General features: G+C 44.7%; 2 protein-coding genes across 2 annotated transcripts in view; one reads left to right on the top strand and one right to left on the bottom strand.

Annotated features, from left to right (window-relative positions):
- The window catches only part of LOC109419213 (VPS35 endosomal protein sorting factor-like), a 17427-nt gene extending 14168 nt beyond the window's left edge, over positions 1-3259 (top strand). Inside the window, exons 4-7 of the mRNA XM_019693420.3 lie at positions 1540-1683; positions 1747-1916; positions 1978-2908; positions 2975-3259. Coding sequence (XP_019548965.3) covers positions 1540-1683; positions 1747-1916; positions 1978-2908; positions 2975-3079 — 1350 coding nt within the window. The 3' untranslated portion in view covers positions 3080-3259. The remainder of the gene's footprint in view (positions 1-1539; positions 1684-1746; positions 1917-1977; positions 2909-2974) is intronic.
- LOC109419214 (low choriolytic enzyme) lies at positions 3110-17703 on the bottom strand. The gene is made up of 2 exons (XM_019693421.3): positions 17025-17703; positions 3110-3536 (listed from the first exon to the last, which is right to left on the bottom strand). Exons 1-2 carry the CDS (start codon positions 17524-17526, stop codon positions 3295-3297), a joined length of 744 nt encoding a protein of 247 aa, XP_019548966.3. The 5' UTR covers positions 17527-17703; the 3' UTR covers positions 3110-3294.

Raw genomic sequence — 17703 nt, 5'->3', positions numbered from 1 at the left:
AGGCACAAGGCTGCACGAGTCCACTAACGTGTATGTTTTGTTATAGGAAATCCGCGAACAGCAAGTCAGCAGGAGGTCCAAATTGTCCGGCCTTCAGAAGAGCCGTAGCTGACAACTGACAGAGCAGGTAGCGCAGCTGAATCTGACCACTGTGACGCAGCTCAGCAGCTGCATTTTCAGGCAGTCTTTAAGTGAGTATCGGATATCGCCATAATAGATCATAGCGGACCCCTACCGAGTACCCGCCGGCAACAGCAATTGGGTCCGGAAATATTGCGGCGATATGAACGACGACGACGGATAAATACTCCGCCCAGGAGTTGGTGTCTATTACCTACGAGGGCTTCACTGTCGCCAAAGTAAACGGGGTCTTCCTCTGTAGCTGTTTTGCGCCTCGGCGGTGGAATGGGGAAGCCGTTTAACGAACCAGAGGAGCCAGATCCTGCTAGAGACACTGGTCATGCTAGATGTCGACCTGGCTAATATCGGTACCAAGAGTAAATTTAGTCGAAACGGTGCGGAGCCGATTATTGACGTTAGTTTTTGTAGTCCTGGACTAACAAGTGGTTCAAACTGGAGAGTAGACGAGAGCTACGCTCACAGCGATCACCTGGCGGTTCGCTACAGTATTGACTACAACAACGGCATTCAGCGGGTAGAGGAAAAGGCGGCTCGGTCAATCCCTCACAGGTGAAATACATCATACGACGAAGTATTTAGTGAGGTGCTCTGCCATGAGCGAAACCTACTCGGTCTAAGCGGTGAAGAGCTGGTAGAAGTTCTCTCGCGTGCGTGCGATGCGACCATGCCTAGAAATGGGAGACCACCGGCTCCACCAGGTGGACTCAAGATATTGAGGAACCGAAATAAGGGCAAGGAAAAAGGCCTGCTTTGAGGGTCTCTGTCAGAAAGCCACTGCGAATCCGTGGAATGATGCCTGCAGCATGGCCAAGACGAAAGGTGTAATAGATCCTACAGAGCATTCTCCAAGGCATTGGTGGGGATCATCAAGGGGCCTTTTCCGCGTCATAATCCTAGTCCCTGTCCTCCTTTCGTAGGACAGCCGGGTACTGGGGCTGGCGATGAGGCGATGGTAGCAGGTGTGGAACTTGCGTTGATAGCAAAGTCTCTTAGCGTAGGTAAGGCCCCAGGTGCGGGCAGAGTTGTGAACTTGCCCTTAAAAGTAGCTATTACAGAGGCTCCCGAAATGTTCAGCTCTGCTATGCAGGAATGTCTGGACGAGGGAGATTTCCCGGAGGTTTGGAAGCGGCAGAGCCTAGTTCTATTGCCAAAGGTGGGGAAACCACCCGGAGATCCATCGGCATATAGACCAATATACTTGATGGACAGGGCGGGGAAGGTGCTCGAAAAGATCATCCTCAACAGAATGTTGAGGCACACCGAGGATGTGAATGGTCTCTCCAGCAACCAGTTCCGAATGTCATGTACAACGATGGGTTTAGGCTTACTTAAGTGCTGTTCTTTTTTTTTTATTTATGTAGGTACTGTTTAGATAAAGGATTCTTTACAACTTTTCAGCTACGTGAAGTCAACGCCCTTATGGGGGATATTCTGTATCACATGACTCCTAATCGAGCCTACGAACGTCACTATCATGAGCTGCAGGTTATTGTAGACAAGATTGTTTCCAATGCTCAGGACATCCACGGCGTGTTATCGCTGGTAAGTTCGAACTTCTTGTCTATCGATTGAAGGTGTTAAGAGAGGTGTTTTCAAAAATTTCAGGACAACTTTTTGCCGATGCTAGATCTTTTTCAAAAGGAAGCTGTTAAGCTGGACGTTTGCAAAAGTATTTTGATGAGTTACAGAGCTGGTTCAGCTGAATCGTACATTTCCGATCCCGTTGTTACGAATGCTCTGATGTATATTAGCAAGGTGCTGAATGATTCTGTGAAGTGAGTATTGTAATAATGTTCTAACCGTTTCAAAAACTTAAGTATTGCAAATATCTTGCAGTGCCCTCACAAGCGAAGATGAACGCCGCCAGATCAGCAACCTGATCAGCCATTTTATACGAAAGGTAGACTTTGGGCGCGACTTTGAACAGCAGCTATCGTTCTATGTCGAGGCTCGCTCCGCTTTCTCCAACTTGGATCCCGTGTACTCGACATTGATCCACTGTGTCAATCGCTTGGCAACTAGCACCCGCCGTATCGTGAAGGGCCAGCATACGAACAAAACGGCGGCTTTCGTAAAGGCATGTGCCGCCTATTGCTTCATCACGATACCCTCCATCATTGATGTCAATACCCGGATGGAGCTCTACCTGCAATCTGGCCAGGTAGCTCTGCTGAACGTGTGTCTCCAACAAGCAGATTCCTGCTTCGAGGCCGCCCTGAATCTCATCCCAGAAATCCCCCGCACTTATGAACAGGACGGCAAACCCCAATCCACCGAACCCTTCCTCAAATCGTTCCTAATGAACTTCCTTTCCACGCTCGTTATCGTCCCCGATAATCCCACTCAAGGGGTCCTCTACCTCCTTCGACTTCTTCTCGAGGTCATCAAGAAATATCCCTTCGAACCCAACTCGGAAACCCTCTCGTCAATCTACCTACACGTCCTGGATTTCCTATCCGTGGCCGCTCAAGAGGTCTACCCCTATCACATCGTGAACGTGATCTCCAATGACGAGCTTTACGGTTCGGACCCGAAGTTCTTGGCCGAAATCCACGCCATTAGCTGCGAGGTGTGCGACGAGGTATTGCAAATACTCAAACAACTGCTGGAATCGAACGCCATTCGGCAACAGAGCCAACTATCGCTGGATCTGTTTCTGAAAATTATCACTGGGGCGGACTTGACGGTGGACCGCATGTTCACGCTGACGTACAACCTGTGGAATCTGGCGGCCAAGAATCGGAACACGTTGGATGCGAAACAGTTGGTAAGTGACTGTATAAACCTATTAAAATGTTTGAATGTAGGTTATTAATTTTTTTTTCGTTCCCAGCAAAAAATACTCTCGTACACGGAGCATCTGGCGGAAGTTTCACAATCGGACTCACAGAAACAATGTCTGCAACTGCTGCTGGAAAAGATGAAGTCGCGAATTTAAACCTAGCCATAAAAGGTTCGTCTATTTTCATTTTTATTTTTTTCATTTCGATAACGTACTGCGAAAATTAGCTTTATTCTTGTTTAGAGTATAACAAAGTATTTAAAGTGCCCCTTCAATTATTTTACTTGTTATCTATGCAAGCGCATTCCTCTAGATTTTTAGTACTCGATATAAAAACTATTTCTCAATACAAGCAAACCAAACCAAAGCTCTCAGTTGTCCGATGACAGCCCGTCACACTTGTACATCCGCCGCACCTTCTCCAGGTCCAGCTCGCTGGCTCCATCGGTCTGTCCTAGCTGGGCGGTACGATTCTGACGGGAGACCATCGTTTCTTTGGTGCCCGGTCTGGCAAAAGCGTACGACGGGTAGTGCATCACGCTCCCGAAGTCGTACGGCAATCCGAACGTTTCCATGTAGTCCCAGCTTCCTTTGACGAAGTTCCGACGAAATTCTGCCGGAGAAGAGTCACATTTGAAAGAGTAGTGTGGGTTGGGCGCATAATCAGATTAATTATGATTTAGTTTCGACAAAAATTGTATCATGAAACGAGCTCACCAATCCACCATATATTTTCATGTCTACAACGCAAGACTACCTTTGATCGGGTTTCCAACTCTGGGGGAGCTTTGGTCTACAGTGTCCGGTACCGCGGATCGTAACGGTAAAACCTTGAGCGACTGAAGCAACCGGATGTCGCCTCAGCATACGCGTAGGATCTTGAGGCCGCGTTGTCTGACAAAAGTGAGCTCGATGTGACCCCTCTAGAGGAGAGCTAGAGAACACTTAAAGTAGCCATCAACGACGCAGCCGAGAGCACTATCAGATTCTTGGAACGAGGTCGACGGAACGAAAGGTTAGACGAGGAGTGCAGAACGATTTTCGAGGAGAAGATTGCAGTGCGTGCGGTAATGCTGCAGCTTGGAACCCGACAGAACGTAAAGCATTACAAACACAAGACCGGAAACAGCAGACCAGTCTGTTTTGGAAGAAAAATCACCACCTGGAAGAAGCGGAGTGCGAGGAAATGGAACTGCTGTGCCGCTCTTGAGAAACACGGAATTTCTACCAGAAGCTCAACGCATCCCGCAACGGCTTCATGCCGCGAGTTGAAACATGTGGGAATAAGGACTGGAGCCTGTTGACAGACGGACGTGAGATGATCGACAGGTGGAAGCAGCCTTCGATGAGCATCTGAATGGTGGGGAGAGCGCAGACATGGAGGAGCAAGGCAACAGTAGAAATGTTTACGTCAGTACAGTAGGGAGCAGTACTCCCGGAGCACCAACGATTCAACTCCCACGTTAAGGGAAGTCAAGGGGGGCTATCCAATAGCTCAAGAACAATAAGTCAGCTATGAAGGATGGAATCGGAGCCTAATTAGCTCATCAAAATAGGTCCGGAAAAGTTGGCCACCTGCTTGCATCGACTAATGTCCAGAGCTGGGAGACCGAATAGCTACCCTAGCAATGGAAAGAAGAGGTCATTTGTCCCATCTTCTAGAAGGGTGACCAGTTGGAATGTGAGAACTTCCAAGCGATCACAATTCTGAACGCCACCTACAAAGCGCAATCCCCTCATCTCCGTCGTTTCTCACCTGAAGTGAATAAGTTTGTCGGAAGTTATCAAGTCGGCTTCATCGACGACCGCTCGACAACATACCAGATCTTCACCGTGCGGCAAATCCTCCTAAAATACCGCAAATACTAGGTCCCAATCCCAACATACCACCTGTTCATCGACTTTAAGGCGGTGTACGACAGTATCGACCGCACAGGGCTATGGAAAATCATGGACGAGAACGGCTTCTCTGGGAAGCTCGCTAGCCTGGCCAAAGCAATGATGGACGATGTAAAAAACTGCGTAAAGGTTTCTGATAGTAAACGCGTCAAAAACGAAGTTCAAGCTGATTGGAAGAATCGCGAATGACAGGGATTCCTGGATAAACTGACACGATTGGTCAAGGCGAAGATGAATCGAGTGATGTGCGTAGTTCGAGTGTCAGGGGCACTCTCGAGCTCTCGAGTTCCTTAGAATCTCGCAGAGGCTTACGGCAAAGTGATGTTCTTTCATGTTTGCTGTTCAACATCGCCTTAGAAGGTGTTATAATAAAGTGGCCAGATATATTTTGTACTGATGCGGGACACAATTTAACATAACTCAAATCGTAAGTTTTACAGTGATTCAGTGATTCCAAAAAAACTTAATAATATCAAAATACAGGTTGCAAGCGAAACAAGTAGCAAAGTTAAAGTAATTGTTAAATCGTTGTTTGTCTCGTAAGACGTTGACGTAGATCTGTGCATGTTTAACTGGGATCCCAAGTCATTTGTCCCTAAAGTGTTAGTTAGAAAGTGTACAATCAAAATTTCTCTGAAGGTTTCTTTTGGTATTAATTTAGAGATAATTTGGGAAAGAGTTTTAACAACCCAAGTAACACACATGTTATATAAAAGTTACGACAGCGCAAGTTTTGGTTGTATAGAAGATTATTTTACGTTATTTCAACACAATGTTAGAATTACGTAAAATAAACTTCTATACAACCAAAACTTGCGCTGTCGTAACTCTATTATAACATGTGTGTTGCTTGGGAAAACAGTAACTTTTATCATTTCTAAGAATCCCCTGGAACATATGTTGTAGAGAAACTTTAAAATGCATAAAAATCCATGCAAAAGAATAGCAACTTTGGAAAAAAAGCTTAAGGATTCATTTTAGGCATTTCTAGAATGCCTTATCGGTTGCTATAGTGTGGGTGTATGTATCAATATCTCTGAAATACGTTAAGGAATATTTTTTTTGAAAAAAAAGGTGAACGAAAATTCTGCCAAAAAGGCTTCATATTCACATGCAGAGAGCTTAAGAGAATCAAGTAAAAAGTGTGAAGAATTAGCATTTAGTTAAGATTCACGAAATAAAACAAATAGAAAAAATCAAACTAAATGAGCTACGATGATTCATAAACAAAATGTTCAGAACAGTACAGAAGCAGTACAACATATAAGTCTGATATATCTGCCAATAAAAAATTAAAATATTTTAGCGATTGTTGTAATCCGGGACATTTCCGGGACACTATACAATGCGGGACGTACAGCTTGAATCCGGGACTGTCCCGCACAATCCGGGACGTCTGGTCACTTTATGTTATAAGGAGCGGGGATAAATACACGTGGAACGATTTTCACGAAGTCGAAGACAAAGTCATGATTGCAAAGGGCTCTAGGGAAGATTTAACACACCCGCCACGCCGAGTTTCTATCGACGGTAATGAAATCGAAGCGGTTGAAGAATTCGTGTATTTGGGCTCACTGGTGACCACGGACAACGGCACCAGCAGAGACGTTCAGCAAGAAATCAAGCTTACTTTGGACTCCGCAGAGCTCTACGATCGAACAAAGTTCTCAGTCACACAAACTTAACCATTACAAAATATAGATTAGACCGGTCATCCGGGTACGAAACATGGACGCTCGTGCAGAGGACAAACGCGCCCTTGGAGTTTTCGAACGGAAGGTGTTGCGTGCCATCTACGGCGGAGTGCGGAATGAACCACGAGCTGCATCAGCTGCTAATAGAACCAACCTTTGTCCACACCGCGAAAATTGGGAGGCTACGATGAGCGGGTCACATCATCAGGATGTCAGATAGCAATCCGATTGAAATGGTTCTCGTGAGCCATCCGACTGGTACAAGAAGACGTGCTGCGCAGGACGATTTGCGGATCCTTCGCAGAGTGTGCAACTGGAGACACACAGACATGGACCGAGTCGAATGGAGACGACTCCAACGTACAGCAGAGGACGCTCAGGTCTTAGTCTGACCGTTCCCCTCTTGATAAGCGCACAAGAGGAATTGACAGACACAACAACCTCAACAATCTGTTGAAGTCAATCCACGAAGCGGTGATTGCGCAAAGACAACACAGAAATATATAATCGATTTGAGTACAAGAAACTGACGGATGAGAAGAAAGTTGCCAGAAGACGGAAGTATCACAGACAAACAGACGTAACATCTAGAACAATTTTCGTGAAAATCCATCGCCCAGCTCACACTACCATTACCTGGTGGAAATGTTTCACGCTACACTGAGTTGTGCAATTGTCTTTGCAACGCAAAGAAAAACGATGCGCGCGCCTCTGGTTGTGAAACCTATCACTATGAAGATTCAAAATTATCGTTAAAAGAGTGGTCGATGAAAATTTCGCAAGTATTACGTCTGTTTGTCTGTGGAAGAACAGACAAACAGACGTAACACTCTGATAATTTCCATCGTACACCGATTTAACGAACTTTTCCAAAATTTGATAGTTGGCCAACTGCCACCCCGTGGCGCACGGTGTCAAAATTTTGATTATTATCGAACTTTCATGTACCTCGGATTTTTCTTCGTAGAAGGTTAGAATTTCGGCTATAATTTATAAATGCAAAATTTGAAAATATTCTATCGGGGAAAATTTGAGTTAGATGAGTTTTTAGCTATTTTCCATACTAAAAATCAATAATTACTATTTTAGCCCAAAAAAACGTCCCATACAAAATGTATGGAAAAATTTTCGCCGATGAAATATTTTCTAGTTTTCTGATTATGAATATATAGCCCAAATACTAATCATTTTCGAAGAAAAATCCGAGGTACATGAATGTTCAATAATAATCGAAATTTTGACACCGTGTGGCGCTCGCAGCGTTTTTGTTCGAGTTTGACGTTTGCTCACTACCGCCACCTAGTTGACGGTTGGCTAATCTTAATCCTTTTAGCATTGGGCGAATATGTTTCTGTGACTATTATTTGAATAGAAAAATTGTGTTACGTCTGTTTGTCTGTGGTGGAAGTATGGAACAGAACGATATGCGGAAATTTTACGAAACTCAATGGCGTACGGACAAGAACAACACCGTTTCCCGTCATGTGCAATGATCGCGAAGATATTCCGTAGATATGGAGAAAAAAAAAGAACTACCTGCTAGCTAGCTGAATGAAGGGCATATGCCATATATAACTTGCTTTCTTTACAAACAAACGGGACTGGAGGCTCATATTACCGAGGAATAACACTTCTCAAACTCATGTCACGTATTCCGTTCACCAGAATCAGGTGACTGAAGATATTCTTCGTCGGTTCTTGTTAGGACCAATCAACGATGCATACTCTGAGACAAATACTTGATCAATTGCAAACGCAGCACCTGATTTTTTTATTTCGAATCTGCCTACGATTCAGTGGGAAGGAACAGATATGGGTAGAACATGGTTTTACAACGTAACTGATTTGACGGATTCGTGAAACGCTTGATGGATCTAAACCAAGCGTAATGATTACAGTTGACCGATTACCACAGTACAAGCAGAAGAATCAATCAACAAGGCTAGTTCGTCATGTTGTTGAATATGTGAAGCCCGCAGAACTCCGAGATCTCACAGAAGTCACACATTTTTGGACCCATCAATCGGAGAACCTGCCGGCCCAAGTAACATTTTTAAGTCCAACTAGTCTTGTCGAGGTTGTTAGACCGCCATAAAACCTGATACCTTTAATTTTGATTTTATGAAGGTTCTTATAACCTCTTCTAGTCCATTCTAGTCCAAAAATGTTACATGTTACCAGTTCGATATACCTAGTAAAATAAGAATATAATAGAATACGTTTAGGCGCTGTAAAAAGTGTAAGTGCAGCCGCCAATTGGAATCGCTCACGTAGTGCCCTAGTGGACAAAAGAGTTGTAAAATAGGTTAAGTGTTTAAGAATAAAAAAATCGGAGAACCGTGTTAAACACAGCGACGATGGGATGTGGTTGGTAGAAGAAGAATGGCAGTCTAATGGAGACATGACCGTACTCGTGGTAACCGCTCACGATATATGTGCGATGCTACCCGATATACCAGAACTTGGGCTATACCAGGACCCTATTTCGTTCATAATTTTTTATATGAAAAATTTACAACAACCCACGGGTGGATAACAGAATGCTTCAATACGGTGCAAGAAGACCCCTTGTGGCTACCAGAATACCACTTATCTTCTGCAAAAGGTCCAAAATAGAGCGAGCTGAACCAGAAAAGTGCAGACAAAAAACATGCCTTTCGAGACGGTACAAAATGCTATCGGCGACAATAATAGCAAGGAGGATACCAAGCCACTACGATTCCAACAACGTGAGCCGACCAGACATTTTCTGGTGCCAAAGCAATTGTATTTATTTGGTTAAATTTCAGAAATATTATGTGGCGTATCCAGGGTAACTGTCTGACGATGAAGGCATTTTTTTCTGGAATCGTTTTTGACATTCTAGTTGAACTGAAATTTAGTAAGGAGGGGCAATCGCCCTCTTTTGCCCCGGCCTATCTTCGCCAATGGTGATGACCGAACGACAATAAGGGTATCGCAAAAACACGCGAAGATCAGGTCATCCTAGGTGCAGTCATTACATCAGTGGTGCTCAAACTACGGTCCGCGGGCCGCATGCGGCCCTTGATGCTCTTGAATGCGGCCCGCAGAGTACTTCGAAAAAAGATACTAATTATAATGCTCATTCTCATGCAAATATTTATCTCTCATTTATGGTCAAATGATTTAAATGACAACAGAAAAACTTTTATTAATTTCCCTTGATTGAACAAGTTGTAATTAAAAATTATTTTAGTTCGTGGTAATCTTAACTATATAGGTTTTATTATTGTTTTGAAATATTCAGTGTAACCGAGGAGAGATTGAAAACATGATTCCAAGCCCAAGTCCAATTTCTTTCAAGAAGTGGTTTTAACTCGCCACAAAATCTTTTATTTGGTCAAGAATTCATACAATCAGCGGTAAGTAATAATTTTAAGCAAATATGTTGTTTGTTATATAGTAAAACCACAGAGAACAGACATCCAGGCTAGAACAAAATTCATTCGGAAAGTTGTGTAAGGATTTGAATCTTTACTTGAGTTAGGTTGCAAACCAATACACGATGACAACACTAACGCCACCAAACATCATATTGCCACAGTCAGTGGTGAATTGAAACATTTCAAGTGGTGAATTAGTTTAGTATGAGAAAATAACCGATTGCAGCGCCACGCTATTGCCACTTGCGTTGCCGATTTCAAATGGCCGTTAAATTCCTTACACAGTTTCGGAACTGGACTTGGATGTCTGTTCTCTGTGGTAAAATTTCCATGATGCAGTAGCCACAGTTTCTTTTGTAGTTTTATGCTACATTTTGAAAATGGTGTGTAGATAATCCAGCCATAAGGAGCAATAAATGATTTGCTATTACAAATGACTCACAATTGGATAGAATTTCCTATTTTCAATATGTTTTTAACGGTCAAACTGAGATCTTTGAAACAATTGGAGTGCAAGAGATAGTAGTCGGAATTATCCAAAAATCTATGATTTTCGAATACTAAATTTGCCTTTTACCACAGAGAACAGACATCCAAGTCCAGTTCCAAAACTGTGTAAGGAATTTAACGGCCATTTGAAATCGGCAACACAAGTGGCAATGGCGTGGCGCTGCAATCGGTTAATTTCCCATACTAATTTAATTCACCACTTGAAATGTTTCAATTCACCACTGACTGTGGCATTATGGTGTTTGGTGGCGTGAGTGTTTTCATCATGTATTGGTTTGCAACCATACTCAAGTAAAGATTCGAATCCTTACACAACTTTCCGAATGAAATTTGTTCTTGCCTGGATGTCTGTTCTCTGTGCTTTTACTAGAAGCTTTTTAAATATAATATTCATGATAATTTTTATCCTGCGACCCGCGGCTCAGACGCAAAATCACAATTTGGCCCGCGGTATACATCAACCTGAGCACCACTGCATTATATTGTCGGTCAAGCCACCGATAGGTAGAGGAACCTGAGCATGGTATAGACAAGGAGTACAAAAAACGCAGAACCATGCGCAGTGCCATGAAAAGACCCCTATATGTATCCCAGATCCAGCAGATGTACACTCCCGTTCAAAAGTTTGGGGTCACCCCCTCAAAAACATGTATTTTTTTTAGGCCCATATGTCCGCCAATTTGCGTCCAATTTCAAAACCCTAGGTTTCATTCAAAAGATAATAAGTCAAAGAAACTTTGAACATGATTTAAAAGAAACTTTTTCAAAAAATTTTGTATGTAAACTTAACCCAAAGTAGCCAAATTTTCTAAAAAATGAATATAAACTTACGGCGGTGTCGCTGGAAGTTGGGTCGACCAAATTTTAAGACGAGAGCGGTAATATGACCCATTTTCTATTAGCTTTCAACTGCTTTTTACAGAACTTAGCTAAAAAATCTAGAAAAAAAGTTATTAAGTAAATTAATCCTTGATGTCATCGACCAAAAGTGTGGGGTCACCCCTCAAAATGCTGTATCGGCCAAAAGTTTGGGGTCACTATCGTAAAACATGGAAAAGTGATTTGTTGATATCTTTGTCATCTTTCATTCAATTTTAATTCTTCTTGGCTTATTTGAAACAAAATGAATGATACTTACTGCATAGACATTGAACCACACATATTTGTTGAAATTTACATACTAAAATTTAACATAAAGTTGCCTCATTTTTTGAAGCGTGGTAAAATGTGCTAACTTTACATAACATTTTTATATACAAAAATCGTTAAATACGTTAAGTTGAAGACATCAAACGTAAATTTAGTTAATTATCTTTGAAATGAGCCAAAAATAATTAAAATTGAACTATAGATGTATAAGATATCACCAAATCACTTTTCCATGTTTTACGATAGTGACCCCAAACTTTTGGCCGATACATCATATTGAGGGGTGACCCCAAACTTTTGGTCGATGACATCAAGGATTAATTTACTTAATAACTTTTTTTCTAGATTTTTTAGCTAAGTTCTGTAAGAAGCAGTTGAAAGCTAATAGAAAATGGATCATATTACCGCTCTCATCTTAAAATTTGGTCGACCCAACTTCCAGCGACACTGCCGTAAGTTTATATTCATTTTTTAGAAAATTTGGCTACTTTGGGTTAAGTTTACATACAAAATTTTTTGAAAAAGTTTCTTTTAAATCATGTTCAAAGTTTCTTTGACTTATTATCTTTTGAATGAAACCTAGGGTTTTGAAATCGGACGCAAATTGGCGGAGATATGGGCCTAAAAAAATGACATGTTTTTGAAGGGGTGACCCCAAACTTTTGAACGGGAGTGTAGGTATATTTCGTAGAAAGCCAGACATGTATGTGAAGCTGTCCATGGTTACAACGCCCTGGATTTGGCGCAGGAAGATTAGCAGCCAAGACCGTCAACTGTGGTGCATAATTGATCGAACAAACGTCGATTTTCATACAAAATGGTCAAGTTTGAGATGCTGTAACTATGGTTTGCTTTGGTGGATTGAGCTCAATTTTTGACACGGAACTACAAATATGCTGAATTTTGTGTGTACAAAGTATAAAAAGTTTTCGTTCACAGGTCTGGGCGTGGCAAGGCGTTGAAAATATTGCAAAAGTGATCGGACAGCGGTACCCCTTTGATTTACATCTACTGAAACTCAAGCACATCGATAAGGCGGCGTTGAACGCATGACTGGTATGAGCTCTTCTCGAAAACAGAAGGTTTCATCTCTACCATCCAGAACTGGGTAATTGCAACGGAACATATTGCATGAAGACGTGAAAGACCGCTGTAAGTGAAACAAAATAGGAGAAACGATCATGCGTTTCGTTGAAGGAAATTTGCTGCATAAAAGCAACCACCGTCTGTGTTATTGGGCTCTGGTCCTCATAAGTTCCTACCTCATGCTTCCACGCGTCAAACGATGACAAAGACTGCTAGCTAAGAGTTGTGTGCATAGCTGGTAGTGCAGCCTGGGCACTGTTGTCCTTCTGACTTCAGCTAGGTTGAGGAGGTACGATCCGAGTGTCTGTTCACCAAGGAGGTGCGGCTCAAACAGCGTCTGTTCTGGCATCCAGCGGCTGAGTAAGAAACGCTGCACCACGCCCAGCTAGATCCAAGGCGGTAGCCCCATCAGCGTGGTCGTCCCAATGTTGGTTGGGACGTTAAACAGAACTGGCACGATGGCCCTCCGGCGAGACAGGAGTGTTGGCGTAGGCCCAATAAGCCACCCGTAAAAATCCCCATTGCGAATAACATAGGAGAAAATACGACTCGATACAATCGGCAAAGACCCACGCGACGAAATAAGGACTACGATTGGAAACTTGGAACATGGAATTGTAAGTCACTAGGTTTCGCAGGATGTGACAGGATAATCTACGACGAACTACATCCCCGCAACTTCGGCATCGTGGCGTTGCAGGAACTTTGTTGGACTGGACAGAAAGTGTGGAAAAGCGGGCATCGAGCGGCTACCTTCTACGAAAGCTGTGGCACCACCAATGAACTGGGAACAGGATTTATAGTGTTGGGCAAGATGCGACAACGTGTGCTCGGGTGGCAGCCGATCAACACAAGGATGCGTATGTTGAGAGTTAAGGGCCGTTTCTTCAACTACAGCATCATCAACGTCCACTGCCCACACGAAGGGAGACCCGATGACGAGAAATAAGCGTTCTACGCGCAGTTAGAGCAAACATACGATGGTTGCTCGCCGCGTGACGTGAAAATCGTTGTCGGCGACATGAACGCGCAGGTAGGAAGGGAGGAAATGTACAGACCGGTAATCGGGCGAAACAGCCTGCACGCCGTATCGAATGATAACGGCCAGCGATGCGTAAACTTTGCAGTCTCCCGTGGTATGGTAGTCCGAAGCACCTTCTTCCCCCGCAAAGATATCCACAAAGCCACCTGGAGATCACCCGACCATCAAACAGAAAACCAAATCGACCACGTTCTAATCGACGGTAAATTCTTCTAGGATATAACCAACGTCCGCACATACCGCAGTGCGAATATAGATTCGGATCACTACTTAGTCGCTGTATGCATGCGCTCAAAACTTTCGACAGTTATCACCACGCGTCGAAGTCGAACGCCGCGGCTCAACATCGAGCAACTTCGTAACGTAGAAGTGGCTCAAGACTACGCGCAGCAGTTAGCAGTGGCCCTACCAACGGAAGAGCAGCTTGGCGCAGCTACACTTGAAGATGGCTGGAGGGACATCTGATCCGCCATAGGTAGTACCTCGGCTACAGCACTAGGCTTCGCGACTCCGAATCACAGAAACGACTGGTACGACGGCGAATGTGAACAGTTGAAAAAACGAGAAGAATGCAGCATGGGCGAGAATGCTGCAACACCGTACGAGAGCGAATCAAGCACGTTACAGACAGGCGCGGAACAGGCAGAACTCAGTCTTCCGGATGAAGAAGCGCCAGCAGGAAGAACGAGATCGCGAAGCGATGGAAGAGCTGTACCGCGCTAAGGACACACGAAAGTTCTACGAGAAGCTGAAGCGCTCGCGCAGAGTCTTCGTGCCACAAGCTGACATGTGCCGAGATAATTGCGGAAATATTCTCACGAGCGAGCGTGAGGGGGTCGAGAGGTAGCGGCAGCATTACGATGAGCACCTCAATGGCGACGTTGCAAGTACCGAAGGTGGCGTGGTAACAGATTTAGGAGTATGTGCGCAGGACGAAAGACTTCCGGCCCCTGACCTCCAAGAGATTGAGGAGGAGGTTGGCCGGTTGAAAAACAACAAAGCCGCTGGAGCAGATCAACTACCAAGCGAGCTTCTAAAATACGGTGGAGAAGCACTGGTGAGAGCACTACACTGGGTCATTACCAAGAGGAGGAAGTATTACCGGAGGAATGGATAGAAGGTATCGTGTGTCCCATCTACAAAAAGGGCGACAAGTTTGAGCTGAGCGCTGCCTACAAGATACTCTCTCAAATTTTATGCCGCCGTCTATCACCGATTGCAAGAGAGTTCGTGGGGCAATATCAGGCTGGATTCATGGGTGTACGCGCTACAACGGACCAGATGTTCGCCATCCGCCAGGTGTTGCAGAAATGCCGCGAATACAACGTGCCCACACATAACTTGTTCATTGATTTCAAATCGGCGTATGATATAATCGATCGAGAACAGCTATGGCAGATTATGCACGAATACGGGTTCCCGGATAAACTGATATGATTGATCAAGGCGACGATGGATCGAGTGATGTGCGTAGTTCGAGTATCAGGGACACTCTCGAGTCCCTTCGAATCTCGCAGAGGGTTACGGCAAGGTGATGGTCTTTCGTGCTTGCTGTTCAACATTGCGTTAGAGGGTGTAATAAGGAGAGCGGGGATTAGCACGAGTGGTACGATTTTCACGAAGTCCGTTCAGCTGCTTGGTTTCGCTGATGCTATTGATATTATTGCTCGTAAATTTGAGACGGAATGGCGGAAACGTATATCCGACTAAAGAGTGAAGCCTGGCGAATCGGATTAGTCATTAATATGTCGAAGACAAAGTACATGATGACGAAGGGCTCCAGGGAGGAATCACCGAGCCCGCCACCCCAAATTCATATCGACGGTGATGAAATCGAGGCGGTTGAAGAATTCGTGTACTTGGGCTCACTGGTAACCGCTGACAACGACACCAGCAGAGAAATTCAGAGGCGCATTGTGGCAGGAAAGCGTGCTTCCTTTGGACTCCGCAGAACTCTACGATCGAATAAAGTTCGCCGTAACACGAAGTTAACCATCTACAAAACGTTGATTAGACCGGTCGTCCTCTATGGGCACGAAACATGGACCCTACGTGCAGAGGACCAATGCGCCCTTGGAGTTTTCGAACGGAAGGTGTTGCGTACCATCTACGGCGGAGTGCAGATGGAAGACGGGACTTGGAGAAGACGAATGAACCACGAGCTGCATCAGCTGCTGGGAGAACCAACCATCGTCCATACCGCGAAAATCGGGAGGCTACGGTGGGCGGGTCACGTCATCAGGATGTCGGATAGTAACCCGACTAAAATGGTTCTCGAGAGTCATCCGACCGGTACAAGAAGACGTGGAGCGCAGCGAGCTAGGTGGGTCGACCAAGTGGAGGACGATCTGCGGACCCTACGCAGAGTGCGGAACTGGAGACAAACAGCCATGGACCGAGTGGAATGGAGACGGCTACTATGTACAGCAGAGGCCACCACGGCCTTAGCCTGATCGGTAAGGTAAGTAACTAATGTTATTGGAGTCAGCCGAAGACAGCAGGAACGCCCGAGGAAGACAAATTAAATTATGAAAATTTATTTTCGCTCTCCTTCTCAAACAGAAGATTTCGCTAGCCAGATTTTCGCTGAAAAATGGTGTGAGGCATAATTGGGTTTTCGCCTTGGTTTTCGCGAGAATGAGTGACAATTCTGAACGCTGCCAATCAATGTTCTCCGGCAAGATAATGATGTACCACGACTAGGTGATCAGCTGAAGCAGAAGTGGCCGCCTGGAGGACGTTCGTATAGTTCCGGATGTTCTCTCGGTAACCGCAGTTGTCCCTAAATCATTCCTGATGTCACTAGACGGGGTGGAATTGAAGAAGGACTGGGATACTTTCGAGGTGGTAGAAGAATTCGTCTGCCTCGGTTTCAAACATCTAATAACAACGTGTGCAATGGGCGCTAATAAGACCGGTGGTCTTCTACGGACATGAAACTTGAACCATTTGGAGCGCTCGGGCAACGTGTGCTAAAGACGATCTTTGTCGTCGTGTCGTCGTGTGTATTGCGGCGAAGGATGAATCTCACGCTCGCTGCACTCTACGGTAAATCCAAAATCCTGGAATTTGCAAATGCTGAACGTTTGCGGTGAACAGGGCATGTTTCGAGAATGCCAGTCAACAATTCTGCAAAGTTGGTGTTCAATAATCATCCGGTTAGCACAAGAGAGCAAAAGAGTACGATGGGTGGACCAGGTGGAGAATGGCTACCAGTGTTTCATCTGTTTTTCTACAAACCGAGTTTTATGGCGCCAAATTGTTGACTCACTGATATGAATTTTATGTTGAAACTAAAATACATTTTCTATACGCACCCGGTTCGATGTTATCCCACAGCACTTCGACGTACTCGTCCCGATCGGGCCGGGTGTGTTCGTGGAACAACCCCAGCACGTGCAGCAACTCGTGCTGTATCGCTCCCGGCAAACCAACGCAGAAATCGTCCAAAAACACTTCCAACGGTTCGCGCTGTTCCGACCGGTACCCAATGTTGGACCCGCATCCCAATTCCGACTTGCCAAACTCAATGTGTTCCACCTGTTCCGGGGTCTTCGGAATGAAGTGAACGCAGCTGGCCTGATGCAGCACATTCATGGCGTCCAGAACGGCCGATCGGTACTGCTGGTCGCAACTGTCCGCGAACCGATACGGAACGATTCCGTCGGGCCACTTGTAGGGTTCCAATCGGAGCGCGTTCCTATTGTGAGGATCCAAGGTGGGGGCGTTAACATTGGTTTCGTAGTAACTGGCGCCAACGACGGCGACCAATAGCCATATGCTGGCAACCGATATCAAATTCGACGCGGTGAGAATCATTTTGAAGCTTTCGGTTGCAAAAGTGCACTGGGTCAGGTGATAGGCAACCGTGTGGCTTTTGTAGGCGAGGTAAATGTTACGCAAACTATGCTAATCAAATTGCGAATTCTTTTGATACACAGTCATGCTGTTTTGTTTTTGCATTGTTCGACAAGTACTTTGATCGAATGGTTTGTA

The sequence above is a fragment of the Aedes albopictus genome, chromosome 3 (genome assembly GCF_035046485.1).
Source record: "Aedes albopictus strain Foshan chromosome 3, AalbF5, whole genome shotgun sequence".
NCBI classification, from domain to species: Eukaryota; Metazoa; Arthropoda; class Insecta; order Diptera; family Culicidae; genus Aedes; species Aedes albopictus.
The sequence above is the reverse complement of the archived record's forward strand: the minus strand, read 5'-3'. Positions and strand labels throughout refer to the sequence as shown.